Genomic DNA, 14,489 nt, shown 5'->3' on the forward strand with positions numbered 1-14,489 from the left:
ACAAATGAAAATATGTAAAATAATAAAGTGCAAAACTTAAGAATGTAAAAAATACTGAAAAACTTGTGGTTTTAAAAACTTATCTTTAGAAAGAAAAATATACCACAAAAATAGAACTTTTATATTAAAGTTTATAGTTTGTCTCTTTAAAGATACTTAAGTTTAGAACATTTTGTTGTTAAATTTAAGCAAGTTATTACATTAACTATATAGCATAGCAAAAAAGTTTTTACTTTGAGTCATTAAGCCTCCAAATACATTTAATTTATAGCACTTTAAATTATGTTTTTTTATTTTTATTTAGACAAACTTGTGTAAAAGCTATGAGTTATAAAAATAATGAACAAAGTTTAATACCACCAAGGTGGTTACATTGCCCAAGAAAAGGACAACCAATATTAAATATTTTTCTTCCTTTTAAAACGCCTCTAGATGGTAAATTTGAAGTCGAAGATCAGTACAAGTAACTAATTTGGATTTTTATTTATTTTTTATTGTTAAAGTTGCAACTAATTTCTGCTAACTAGTGTTAATTTTTTTTTATATCAAATTATTTTTCATGAAAAATTTAATTTTATTTTCAGGGTTGCCAAAAACCCTGAAATCCTGGAAAAACCTGGAGTATCACAATTTAGGCTAGAAAAACCTGAAATTTGAGAAACTTTGGAAAATAACCTGGTTTTTGAACAAAAAATATCTTAAAATCTTTATTTTTTAACAATTTTCAAAAGTAAAATAGTAATATAAATTTAATACTAAAAATCTACAATAAAGATTAAAAAAACAAATTTTGTCATCATCAAAGGTTTTTTATTTATAAACACATTTATTTTTAGCACTTTAATATTTAAATTATTCTAATGTGGATAGACAAGTGTTAATGTTGCTTTTTAATAAAAAATTGTGCTTAAACGTATTTTATGATTTTTTGTTATCTGTTTTTTAATAACTTTATTTTAAGTTATATAGGTTTGCTACGTAAAATAAACTTTTTAATCAAATAAAGTTACGTATTAGTTTTATTGTGTGAACAGTTTAAGTCTTCTTGTCAAAATTAATTATTCATTTATTATACGACTTTAATCAATCGCCTTTGGTTTTGTTTGTTTTTTTATCAAAAACTTGAAGCTGTTCAGTATCCTCATAAAAAAGTAAGATAAAAACTTTAAAAATAGGTGATTTCTGGTTACTCTGATATAAGTATTTGGTGTTATAAATTTAAAAAAAATATCACATAATAATGAAACAGGTTTGACCCTGGGATGTTGTCTAAAAGTAATTGCAATTTAGGTTTAGTGATTGATCTGACCAACTCAAAAAGGTAATAATATATAAGTTTTACTAGCTATTACAAAGCAAATTTTTACTAAATCTACAAACAAAGTTTTATTTATGGATGAAAATATTACTAATATACTAATTAATTTTTTTTTAAAGTTAACGTTTGTATTAATTTTTGCAATTAAAAAAAAAAGCTCACTTTATTATCTGGTTTATTAAGTCTTTTGAAAAATACGAATTACTTTTATAAATATTAATTATTATAATTTATAAATGATAAATCATAAAAAAAGGGTAATGTGCTAGTATTGTTTCAACAAAACGGAATATATATATATTCAATTGTTAAAAAAAAATAAGTATGTTTAACTTCCGTCGAATAATTTCAGAAGAGAGTATTTGTTATATTATCTAACTTTTTTAATTAGTATTTACTTAACATTTGAAAAAAAAAACAAAACGAATATACTTAAAATATGAGTTTAACTTGCCTAATTTTTAATTTCAAATAAACCTATTTTTTAGTAAAAAAAACAACATATTTATATAGTTTGAGAATTAGCACTTGAAGTCCAATAAATTTTACTTCAATACATATGTTTCTATTTAAAATTAAAAAGTCATATATATATAATTTTTGGTCACATTAGCATCATCAATTTTTTTTAAATTTTAGTTTAAACGAATTTAATTCATTTATTGTCAGCTAAACATGATTTTGGCTCATTGTATGATCAGTAAGTTAGTTTTTATATCAGTAAATAGCATGGAAATTACTTTTTTAATGTTAAGCACTTTTTTAGACATTTTTTTATATGTAGCTTACAAATAATCTTATGTGGTTTGAAACGCTAAAAAGATTGATTAAACTTACTTCCAATGTCCGCGCATCTAGTGCACTCTACTGTACATAATTCTACAACACTTATAAATAATTTAAGTTATTAGTTTTACGTTGTACAATATTGTGTTGTTTACGGGTAAGTAGGTATATAAGAAGAAGAAAAAATTATAGGTTATTAGTACAAGATATTCGAGTTTATTATTTAAAAGCTAAAGTAATGTTATAACTTAAAACATAAAATTGAAGATTAATAAACGACATAAATACTTATAAATATCATAGAATTTAAGACCACGATTCATCTTATTACATATAATATATAACAATGTATACTTATTGTGTTTGTTCCCACAAAACTTATCAAAAATAATAGTCTGACTCTGCTGACTGCCCGAAACAAAAATAAAACCCTCCTTAATAAGCACTGCAAAAAATTTAATTACTTTTATTATAATAATTTAATTATATTTAACAGGTTGTTTAGAACAAATTTAGATATTTATATTTTATAGATAATTTTAGATTTAAACTAAGTTCTTTATCTACTAAATCCAAAAATAGGATCCGTTTTGGGCTGTTTATTGCTTAAATCCGGATCCAGTTTATAGAAAAGACTTAGCATTCCGCGATGAGCTCTTTTAATTAAATAATTGTATTTATATTAAATTATATATTAAATATATTGAAATTTTGATTTTAAGGAATATTTACTGATTTTAAATACTTGATTTTATAAATTAATATTGTTGTTTTAGACAATTTCAAAATTAGTTATTTATAAGCATTATTAAAAGAAAAAAAAAATTAAGTGTGAAATGAACTTATATTTCAAATGTTTGTGTAATTAGAAAAGATGGCCTATTAATAAATGAACTAGTAATAATATAAAAATAACTGTGATACTTCGTAGATTTTTTCCATTTACTGATAACATTAAAATTAAAACAAAAATAACTACTTTTTAATTTTAAGTACGCGATAAATATTTTATTTTGGCTTTAAATACTAGCTTTGAAAAGACTACAAAATTTGAAACAAAGTATTATTATAGTATATATATAGTTATCTGTATGCTAGTTTAAAAAAAAAATTGTTGAACAATATCATTATGTTTCTTGTTTGTAAGATGAATGATTAAACGTTGAACAAAAAGTGGAGGGAGAAAAAAAATTTAAATGAAATTTTTTTTAAATTTTTTTTTGGTTTGTGCTTTCTATAAAGAACCTAATGAGTTTAATCGCTTGCATATTGAACGTATCTTGTAATTTTGCCTAGAGGTTGAAATCATCTCGCAGCTCAGATGAAACTCTACAAACTAAGATCAACTTGTAAAATAAAAGATGTATCTTCCTAATCCCTTAAATAACTTTATTAGTATCTGATAACTTAGGTAATAAAAGTTCCATAGTTCATAAATGAAAATTGTGAAACAAATATAAAGTAGTTTAAAGAACAAGAAATGTTCATTTAATTTCTTAAATACATATTTTTTATAGTTAGTATGTACACTTTTGAAGATTTGTTAAAATAAGAAAGCTTTTTAGATGCATTTCTTTTTATATACTTGTTGACATACATTTGAAAATAATACGTCTTTATGAAATACAATAATAATTAAATTGTTTTACTTACAATTAGTGAGTTGCAAACATTGTATGTAGATTTTTTTAATTAATTTTCAATGCATTTTAGTAATATTTTTTGCTTCTTAGATACTACTCACCGGATAGTTTTCGATCAGAAGGTATTCTCCATAAAAAAATTGCTTGCAAAGGGTAAGTGTTAGCCTAAGTTAAGTTTATTAAATTAATTGTGTTAAGTCTATTGCATGATTGAGATTATTATAAGTACTACCGTTGAAAATTATTCTGATTGTTAGCTAAATATTATTTCAAAACTTTAATGGTTGATGCTTGAAAAAAAGAATTTTCTGTAATAAACTTTGGTACAGCAAGTCAGAATTTGTTGCACTCTTTGTATAGTATTCATTAATATGTAGTTTACAAAACTTTTAACATTTAAGGCATACAAAGTACAATCGTAAAACATATATAAGTAAAGTTTTTTTAAATTTCTATTAATAATTGTTGATGACTTAAATTATTAAAATTTATTTCACGCGTCTAAGGGCTTTGCGGAAGTAAATAATTTTTTTACAATTTAATCCTAATTGTACAATTTCAGCTTACCTACAAATTTCAGTTAAGAAATTTAAAAAAAGTGAAAATAATATTTCGGTGATATTCTGTCAAACTAAATAGTAATAGGTATATTATAGAGTTTTGAATTTAAAAGTTAAAAGTTTTAATTTTTTATAAGTTTATTAAGACAATTTTTTGTTATAATACTGCAAGGAACGTTTCCTGAAATTTTGTGGTATTTTCTCCAAAAACGTAGTAAGAGATATATTTTAAGTGACTTTTTATTTGCTCTTTTAGTTTTTGCTTCCCATAGAGAAACTATTTTATGCTCCGAATTTAATAACCTCTATCTAAAAAAAAAACATAATTTTTTTAACGCCTCCTGTATAACCCTACAAAATAAGGTTAAGCTGTGAGTAAAATATTTATCCTTCTACCTTGCCCTTAGATTGTCATTTAAAATCATTAATCTGATCATATTAGAATTACACTCGCAACTATATGGACAAATATTTCACAGTTTAAAAGTTATAAGTTAGCTTTCTTTAACTTGAATTATTTTATTTGATCATACTTTTTAATATTTACCTAAAAAGTTAGGTTAATATGTTATTAACCATCTGCTCCAGTGTCTCTAAAGAACTAAAAACTATAGATAGAATAATTTTTGACGTAAGTACCTATAAAATTGTTGTTGTACAAAAGCTTAAATATTTTGTTAAAAATCATGAATTATTCTAAGATGTTGTTATTTTTTCAAATTTTAGACATGGTGAATGTCCAGATGCTAACACAGTGCAACTATTTAACCAAGTTGTGGATACTTTTAGAAGAAATAATCCAGGCAAAATAATAGGAGTGCATTGTACCCATGGCTTCAACAGAACAGGATTTCTTATTATATCCTATTTGGTGGAAAGACTTGATTGGAGGTATTTGTTTCTAAGCTTTTACTAACTTTAATAAAGAAACACAAACAGCCATCGATAATCCTGTAAGGTACGCACCAACTTTAATACCGAGTAAGATAAAAAATAAAAGATAAAACGAATGAAGTTAGATTACTGTTTCCTATCTTTTTTTTTTCATTTTTAACCCCGTTTAAAAGATAACTAATAAGTTTATCTTCAATACACATAACAGTGTATTACTTTGATAAAACAAACAAAATTTTTGATTTTTAAACTTATTAAATTGAAAAAACAAATTTGATTATAAATACTAATATTGGCTCTTTGTTTAAAGCTTAAAGTATATACTATAAGCACTCGTTACATTTCAAAAAATCAATAATGATTTGAGACATAACAACTTTTGTGAAAAAATCCGACACAACCATCAACAATTTTCAAGACTGATTTTCCAAAATATTTGATAAAGTTCGTTAATATAATATCTACTAATTCATTTTTAGAGAAATTCAATTCAAAATTCCAAAAAACGTACTATTTAGTTGTACAAAAAACTTTAAAGTAGTATGTTTTTAATTAAAACTTTTAAAAATAATTAAGACCAAAGTTATCAAAAAATCTTTTTTTTTTGTTTATAATTTATAATTAAGTTTTACAAAAGTTATAAAACCCATTTTTTACATGTTTTTTATATTTTATTTAAAACTTACACTAAAGATTAAAACAATTGGTCAAAAACTGATGAAGGAGATAGATTTTAATTGAAATAGTCTATATTTGCCCTTTTTATTTGCTCCTCAAATAAATACCTATTTGCAGTTCTAACTTTGATTGCTTTTATCTCAAAACTCACTACAAGTAAAAAATACAGTAAAACAATAAAAAATTACAAGTAGCGATTTAGTTATGTAATTTCAAAACAAGACTAAATAAATAAAAAACAGGTTTTTTCTTCCCTATACCCTTTTGAAAAAAAAAAATTGTATTACTAAGTAGAAAGTTTCACACAAAAAAGCACATATTAAAATAATGTTTATTAAAATAGTTTGTTTCAAAAAACTCCGATGTGTTGTATATTCAATCAACATTTAAAAATGCTTTAAAAAATTTTAATTTATTAAATCCGAGTATTAAATTGCGACACCTATCGACACTTTCTTTTATATAGCCTGGATGCAGCGTTTGAAGAGTTTTGTATGGCGAGAAAACCAGGAATAAATAAGCAAGATTACATAACTGAGCTGTACGGAAAGTACTGTCCGGGCGAAGACATTTTGCCGGATCCTCCGCAGTTACCCGCGTGGCAAGCAGAGCGTGACGATGAAGATGAAGGTTCGTAAAACTTTTTAATAATTTTAATTACAGTTTGAACTAGTATTTAACTATTTATTTTGATGTCTGTACAAATAACATAAAAATAACCAATCAATATGAGTAAGACTTAATTTGAAGACTATTCTGATTATTGAATTGTGCATTGTTTTCAAGCTTTCATTTATAGTATTAATATTAACTTGTATAAAACTAATTATTGAATACATTTACAAAGGACTTTTAGCGCTTACTGTCTATATTTAAACTTATATGTAAAGATCAAGTTTTCTTCACTATTGTTTAAAAAATACTTGTCAAAGTATTTAGTATGAAGTATATATTAGAAACTATTGTTTAATTGATTTTGTAGGGTAATTGTTAGATAAAATTTCTAATTTTTGCAGTAAAATTTTTCTAAAATAAACATTTTATACATTATAAACGTTTTATATTCAGAAGACGATTTTGATGAGCATGGTACACAACCAAAAAAACGAAATTTTAAAGTAAGTTTAAGGTTACAGTATTTAAATTTTAAAAGAAAAAATCACATAATTAGTTTATATCCAGATATTTTTTATTGGCTTTATTAACCAAGTTGCTAAAAAATTATATTATTAATATTCATTACTTTATAAATACAGATAGTTAAGAAATCGTTCATTGATGGTATCCATATTTCTGGAGTGGATCAAGTTACGAATTGTGATGTAGTTTTTGAAGTTCAAAATATTGTGAAAAATATGTTAAAGAGCGGAAAGTTAGTTTAAATGTATTATAGCTGTTCTGTAACTTTTTATACAATAATGTTTGAATTTTTGTTTTGTGTACTAACAATTATTTGAGTGATATAAAAAATAAGTTATATGAAAACTCATATTATGACTGCTAAAATTATTTAAAAAGTCACTAAGAGGCCTTATATAATAAAAATTTGAATGTAAAAAAGAAATGCATACAGGAAAAAATTGATAAGATCATGAAGGTCAAAAAGTACGAAAGAATAATAAACTAACAATAATTTAAAATTTTTAGTACTTTATAACATCTTATTCACCATAAAAAAAGTTCATGTAAATTTAAATGTTAACATTGAAATCGTTAAACTTTAAGTTATTAAAAAATAATTTTATGAGAATTATTATGTTTTAAATAGTTGGAATTTGAATTTTCCAAAACGAAATCATCACAATTTAATAAAACTTATACTCCTAATTAAATGCTAAAGACCCACCTATAAAGTTATGCAAACAATGAGTTGTATTTATATTTTTTAATGTGTTTTTTGTTTGGACTTAAACCTTGAGCATCAAATTTATTTTAAATTTTTTTATTGTTTTTAAAGCATCAAAGAAAGTACATTAGTACAACTATCCTAGAATATTTTATTCGCTATATACAAGGTTGCCATAAAACCTAAAATTTTGAACAAAATTCTCTGAAAACTTTCAAAAAACTGGAAATTTAAACAATTTTCCTACGTATAATGACAAATTTAGATCATATTAAAAAGTTTTTGTATATATAGACATTTTCTTTTAAGAATGCAATTTAAACAATTTTATCAAGAGATTAAAATACTTTATAAATAATAATAACAAATAATAAGAAACTCAATTTTTTGTGTTGCAACCCTGTATATGATAAACTTAAAATGTTTATTTCTAGTCTAAGGTATTTAAGTTTTTAAACAGTTTATAGTATTGACTTGTTATACATCAAACTACTACAAATGAAAGAAAAAAACTATAAAACTATGTTTCTGACAGAAAAGGGTTTCTAGGAGCGCAACCGGTTTCTATGACAAGAGAAAACTTGGAACTTCTTTCAAACAAGCCTTATATGGTCAGTTGGAAAGCGGATGGGACACGCTTTTTTATGCTTATACAGGAAAAAAACAAAGTTTACATGCTAGATCGCGATAACGCGGTTTTCAAAGTAAGATGTTTTTTATTCATTTTAAAACATAAAGACGACCAAAAAAGTACTTTAGTTATAAGTTCAAATAAAAATGTGCTCGAAGGTATTGGCGTGTAATAAAAAGATGTTTTTCTATTTTATTAATTTTAGAATATTTTTTCGTTAAATTGCAACTAACGCGTCTTAGTGTGTTTGCATTAATAAATGGTTGGCGTAGAAAATGACATATCGTTAGTGATAAATATTAAACTTGGACTTAATTTAGAATGTGTGAGAATATATATCCAAACATCTCTATGTGGCCAAAACATATTTGAGTCTTTACTTAAATATTTAATAGTCTGCAGTTCTTTCAACTAATAATCTAACTCTTTCTAATTCACAGTTTCTTAACAATCAATATTTGTTTCTAATCACCTTAAGTAACTGGCTAATAACTATCTAGCCTTGTAAACACTCTGTTTATATAATAACTTCTAAGAAATATAAAGTTAATTTTACAATTTTTATTAATAATTTTTATCTAATAACTACTAAGTATTTGTAATTACAGCAAATTTTATATTTTTACTTCTTACTTAAACAAATATTTATACAACAACCACTAAGAGGTTATACTAAAAAAACTTTATAGCTACTAACTATTTATTCTTTAATAAGTGATGTGTAATTTTACACTTGTTATCTTTTTCAATATGTAATTAAATATCTACTTGTTATGATAAGATTGCTAATACTTTTTGAACTTCAATAAATTTAAAAAAAATATTAAAAAATCAAAAGAAACACTCAAAAGTATAGGGAAAAACAATTAAGACTTACAACTTCCTTACTTAATTGACAGCAAGAATGCAATTTCAATATAGAAATTAACAATTTCATCCAAAAACTTTAAACTTTAAAGCACACAGCTTAACTAAGGACAGAAAAACTCTTACTAAAGAAACGTGTATGTCTTCAAAAACCAAAAGCTTGTTCATTATGACGTAGCTATTTACTTTTAATTAAAAATAAGCATATTCAAACATTTGAATTACTTTGTACTTTCATATAAATAGCATAATGCTACAAATTTTAATAATAGTCGAATTTCTAATACATTTATATTAACATAGTACACAGAACTACTTTACTAAGCATAGTTTCGAAAAACTTTTGGAACCATTCAAGTTAAGCATAGCAATACAATTGTGTTAAAAAATAAGTTTTTCTTAATATTTATACCACCAATAGAACCTATGAATTTCAAATTCTACATCATTGCAAAACAATGTTATGTATGAAACTTAAGTTAAAGTTATGAACAATCTTAACATATAATTAAACCTTTAATAAAGTATTGGAATACGATATTTATCAATGTAAAAAATCAATCTTATCGCTCCTTTTATTTTTAATCTCCATTACAAACCTAAAAACTTTTAATGCATTTTTAAATTATTCCTAGGAGCTTATTTTAAACTTCTCATTACAAACATTGTCTCCCCACCTACTTTCTAGACTCGCTCAAAAACAGGCAAACCATTGATTTTGGAAAAACATTGTATATCATAATCGAATTTAGTCTACTTTTATGAATGCCCTTTAGTTATCTAATTTAAAGCTGGTAAACAAACACATTTGAAATAACTGTCTTAACTTTTTAAGAACAAAAACACTGTGCAAAAGATCTTTCGTTTATCATATTTTCAATTCTTATACATAATAATATAATCACAATACTTAGTTTCTCAAATCGTCCTTTTGGTATGTAATTATTCTTGATTTTTAGGTCTTCATCAAAATTACTATATGTAGAAAAAATTATTATTAAAAAAAACTTGTTTTACACTCCTAACTATTAGTTTCTAGCTTAAAGTTTTTATGCAATAACCTTTTATGAGGATACAGATAAGTAGTTTTTGTAATTAGAATACTTAAATCACCTACCCTTTAATATCTTTTTAGCTTTTTATTATCGAAAAGCTGTTTGACCAATTTTTGAATCAAGTTTAAAAAAAAATTATGAAAAAAAATTATTAAGTTGAAAGAACTTTTTTTGTTCTTTTAAAGTTTAGTTTCAGAGCTTCAACTGAAAGTTTTATTTAATTAAAGTATATTAACGCAAAGATCTTTGCTTTTTCTATGAATGATAGTTTATATAAAAGTTAGCATAACATGATCAACTGATTCTTTTGCACTACAAATCTAATATTTGATTGCTAAAAGTAATGACAAGTAAAAGCTTTTTTTTTTGCAATTTTAAAAGTTTCAATAATCAACTAAGTATGAATAAGTTTAAAAATTGCAGGTAAGTAACTTGAACTTTTTTCATCGAAAGTCTGAAGGTATGAATAGTTTTCTGGAACAAACGCTTGTTGATGGAGAACTTGTTATAGATGAACATGAAGGAGTGAAAATACCTCGTTTCTTGATATATGATATCATCAAGTTTCAGGTTTACTTACAGAAAATTTTCAAATATATTAATCTATTTTATAAGTAGAAGTTAATAAGTGTGATAATTCAAAATAACTACTAAATTTTATATTAATATTAATATAACTTGATTATAAAAACTTAACCAAGTCTATTCTTTTATTGCTGAACTACATTATTTTCAAATTTAATTTCTTTTGATAATACGTAATTAATAACAAAATTTCAAGTAAGTGTATATAAATTATTGTTTAAATATAGTTACGTTGCTTTTTAGTTTTCAGTTCTATAAATTCTAGTAGTTTTTTTCTTCGAATTCAAAATTTAAATACATTATTTTAGTTATGATATGTAGCATGGCTAATATACATTGGTATTTTAGCCAGTCAGTTAGTCTTTTAAATGTTGTTTTGTGTTGCAAATATAATAAAGCGTATTTATAAATGTTGGTAAAACTGATATTTTAGAAACTTATTAGTTTTATTTGATTAGTTTGACTAATAGCTGTCTATTTAAGGGTCAAGATGTTGGACAGTGTCCGTTTGGAAGGAGAGCCTTGTGTATAGATAAAGAATTGATTGGTCCTAGAAACAAAAAGTTCAATGAAGGTAAACTTGATAAAACTTTAGAACCGTTTAGTGTGAGAAAAAAGGACTTTTGGAAGCTTAGCACAGTAAACGTACTGTTAGATAAAAAGTAAGTTGCGTTTGTACTTTAGTTAACAAAAGTTCTTTTATTACTCTGATATACCTAAAATATGTTATTTTTAATGTTTATACTAAAAGCTTTTATATAATAGCTACTTTCATTTTTGCAAAATTAATCCCCCGTTGCTCTTGATATACGTGAAAAAAATTAATTTTCTTTAATTTATTACAAGCGATAGACCTTCTTGAAACTATTAATTAAAAATTTTTTTTTGAATATTTTGAATATTTTGAACCCTTTTTTAGTTATAATATATATTTTCAAATCTATATGTAGTGTTTTGTTTTAAACGAAAAATATCTAAACTATTTTATAATATCAGTACACTTCACAAAGTTTTTAAAGAATGAGTAGATATTTACATTATTTTTCATAACATATTGTACTCATTTTTCCTTTTATAATTTTACAGCTCAAGTTTCTGTAAAGGACTTCCTCATGAAATCGATGGGCTTATATTTCAACCTTCTGGACCTCAGGATGTAAGTTGAAAAGTATAGTTGTTAAATTTTATAGTATTCTTGTAGCTAGTTGTCCTATAAAATCAAAGATTATGACATTTTTCTAACAGTCTATAGAATTTATTTAAAGTTAGTTTGTTTCAAAATTTTAATGTACAAGCGTTAAGATTTGGTATTTTTGTCTTCTTTTATGTTGATCATTGAATGCTATGGAACAAATGCTTTGGAAATTTAGGCAAAGTTTTTGTGTTTTTTTCTTTTTAACAATGCTCTTCTTTTAAATTTCTCTACTTAAAATTATATTAGGCTGCATAATTTATAAGCTGCATAATTTATTTATAATATATAATTACGAAACGCTTTTAAAAACGAACTCTTTCTTGTAGTCTTTTCTGCAGCGTTAGCACAAACTAACCACCCACTTAACCGAATTGTTGCAGATGCTAAATCTACGCACGAGTTAATTAATGCAACGTATTATTTATTTTTAACTGTCATTGCAAAAATGACTACGTAGGTCTTACATCTCAACGTTTCGATGTCAGTGAGAGCATCATGTGACAAAAAAGCTAAAGATAGTTCATCTATAATGAAGGCTTAAGCAAACGAAAACGTTTAAATAACTTTTTGAACTCTGATAGGAGTAATTTATATTTAAACTTTTCAACAAGTCTTTTAAAAATATTAACATTTTTATGTTTTAAAAGTTTTTTGAATTACAACAATTTATAGAGTTTTAAACTTAAATATTTATACAAAAAATAAATAAGTTTGTTCTTACAAAATTGTTAAATTATTTTTGCTAAAAAATGTTTTTAGAGTAAACTGTGATAAATATTTTTGAACATGACATAATTTTTTTTTGCAGTTTTATAAGTCTGGTAGATGTGATGACATACTGAAATGGAAACCTTCGAGTATGAATAGCATCGATTTCCGACTGCAGATAGGAATGCAATCCGGAACCGGACTACTACCTACACTTCAAGGAAATCTTTATGTCGGTCATTATGAGTTTCCATTCGGTCTGTTAAAAAAGGTAAATGTTTTTAAAAATCTGCCAAAAATAAAATCTAGAAATAAATTTGACAACTTAACGAAACATTTCACTATCTTAGATTAATTATAAATTGACATCTGAAAAGCTACAACATGTTAATAATAAGATAGTTATTGGTATTATAAAATTTCAAATTTATGTTTTTTGAGTTTTCAAAGGTTTTAAAACAAGTTTTTGATAAAATTTCAGATGTTTGTTTTATATAAAGTTTTATTTTGTAGCAAGTAATATGCCAATATAAATTACTGCTTAGAATTATTTTAAACTGAAGAGCAATAACTAGCAATTTTATATATGAGATGATACGCTAGTTGTTTTATCCTTTAAAGAAAATTTAAACAATACTTTAAATAAAACAGTGCACAAAAAAAATGCGTGAGTACGATGGAAAAATAATCGAGTGCGCATTGGACCGTAACGGATGGGTGTTCATGCGGGAAAGAACCGACAAGAGTTACCCTAACTCTTTAAATACAGCAAAAAGTCTGTTTATTCCTTTTTTAATGTAAACAAAAGTTAATTAAGTTCGTTAGCTTTTTATAAAGTTATGTTTCTTAAAATAAACAAGCAAACAAACTGGTAATGATTAAACTGAGACTAATAATGTTTTTATAGCATTTGTTGTTATACCTTGACACACTAGAAACTTTTGTGCGAGTCTGTAGTTTTGTGCAGATTTCGTTTTTAGCGAGACGTACTACTATATGTAAATTTAAACAGCTTTTTCCGGTGCTTAACTTATTTAAGGTATTTAAAAAAGACATTTCATTTTTTATTAAATTTTTTGAGATCTTTCGTAGTAAGTCTTATCAAAAATTATATTTTACTAAATTAAACTTAGTTTAATTTGAAAAAAGAATAAATTAAAGTTTTAAAATATAAAATGACGTAATAATCAAATGCAAATACTAAAATATACTGTAGAACGTTGTTGTACTAATAAAATTCGATAAATTAAAATCAAACTAAACTAAACCAGCGATAAAAATAAAAATAAAACTGCAAATTTAAAGTAGCAATTTTGTTAACAACTTTGAGGTTTTATAAGTTACAATGATATAATAAATAATAATAATATAATTAAAATAAAACTAAGCCTAACTTGTAATATTATAAGGTATAATGGAAAGTATAAGAAATCCAGTTACTAAAGAAGTACTTTTACAACACATATTTGAAAAAAGTTTTTGGAGTAGAGGTATTTGTACTACTTTTAAATAAATTTTAACTAAGTAAACTTTTTAAACATTATAAATCAGAAATGTGTATAAATATCTATAATACTTTTCGTTATTATAAATTCAAAGTTTTGTGACTTTCTTTGTACAGTTAGCTTATTTCTAAAAACTAATTTTAGAACAAAAAAGAAGGTCACAAGAAGAAAAACTTATCATACCCCCAACTAAGAAAAGTAAGATGTCAAGAACTTGA

The 14,489-nt window shown here is 24.2% G+C and overlaps 1 protein-coding gene across 1 annotated transcript; it reads left to right on the forward strand.

Moving 5' to 3' along the window:
- The first annotated feature begins 323 nt into the window (after positions 1 to 323).
- LOC145829133 (mRNA-capping enzyme-like) lies at positions 324 to 14,489 on the forward strand. Its single transcript, XM_082936863.1, has 15 exons — positions 324 to 463; positions 1,250 to 1,321; positions 3,838 to 3,900; positions 5,034 to 5,198; positions 6,346 to 6,509; positions 6,948 to 6,997; positions 7,136 to 7,251; positions 8,261 to 8,429; positions 10,702 to 10,848; positions 11,347 to 11,525; positions 11,956 to 12,019; positions 12,867 to 13,037; positions 13,418 to 13,541; positions 14,176 to 14,256; positions 14,416 to 14,489. Exons 1-15 carry the CDS (start codon positions 324 to 326, stop codon positions 14,487 to 14,489), a joined length of 1,779 nt encoding a protein of 592 aa, XP_082792989.1.

The sequence above is a fragment of the Thalia democratica genome, chromosome 2 (genome assembly GCF_965202585.1).
Source record: "Thalia democratica chromosome 2, ktThaDemo2.hap1.1, whole genome shotgun sequence".
Lineage (NCBI taxonomy): Eukaryota > Metazoa > Chordata > Thaliacea > Salpida > Salpidae > Thalia > Thalia democratica.

What these genes read in the sequence shown, in the direction of transcription:
- LOC145829133 (XM_082936863.1), top strand. Translation starts at nt 324, where the DNA reads ATGAGTTATAAAAATAATGAACAAAGTTTAATACCACCAAGGTGGTTA. An exon ending in AAAAAAATTGCTTGCAAAGG is followed by an intron (nt 3,901 to 5,033) that starts GTAAGTGTTAGC and finishes TTCAAATTTTAG; the next exon opens with ACATGGTGAATGTCCAGATG. An exon ending in GCGATAACGCGGTTTTCAAA is followed by an intron (nt 8,430 to 10,701) that starts GTAAGATGTTTT and finishes TAAAAATTGCAG; the next exon opens with GTAAGTAACTTGAACTTTTT.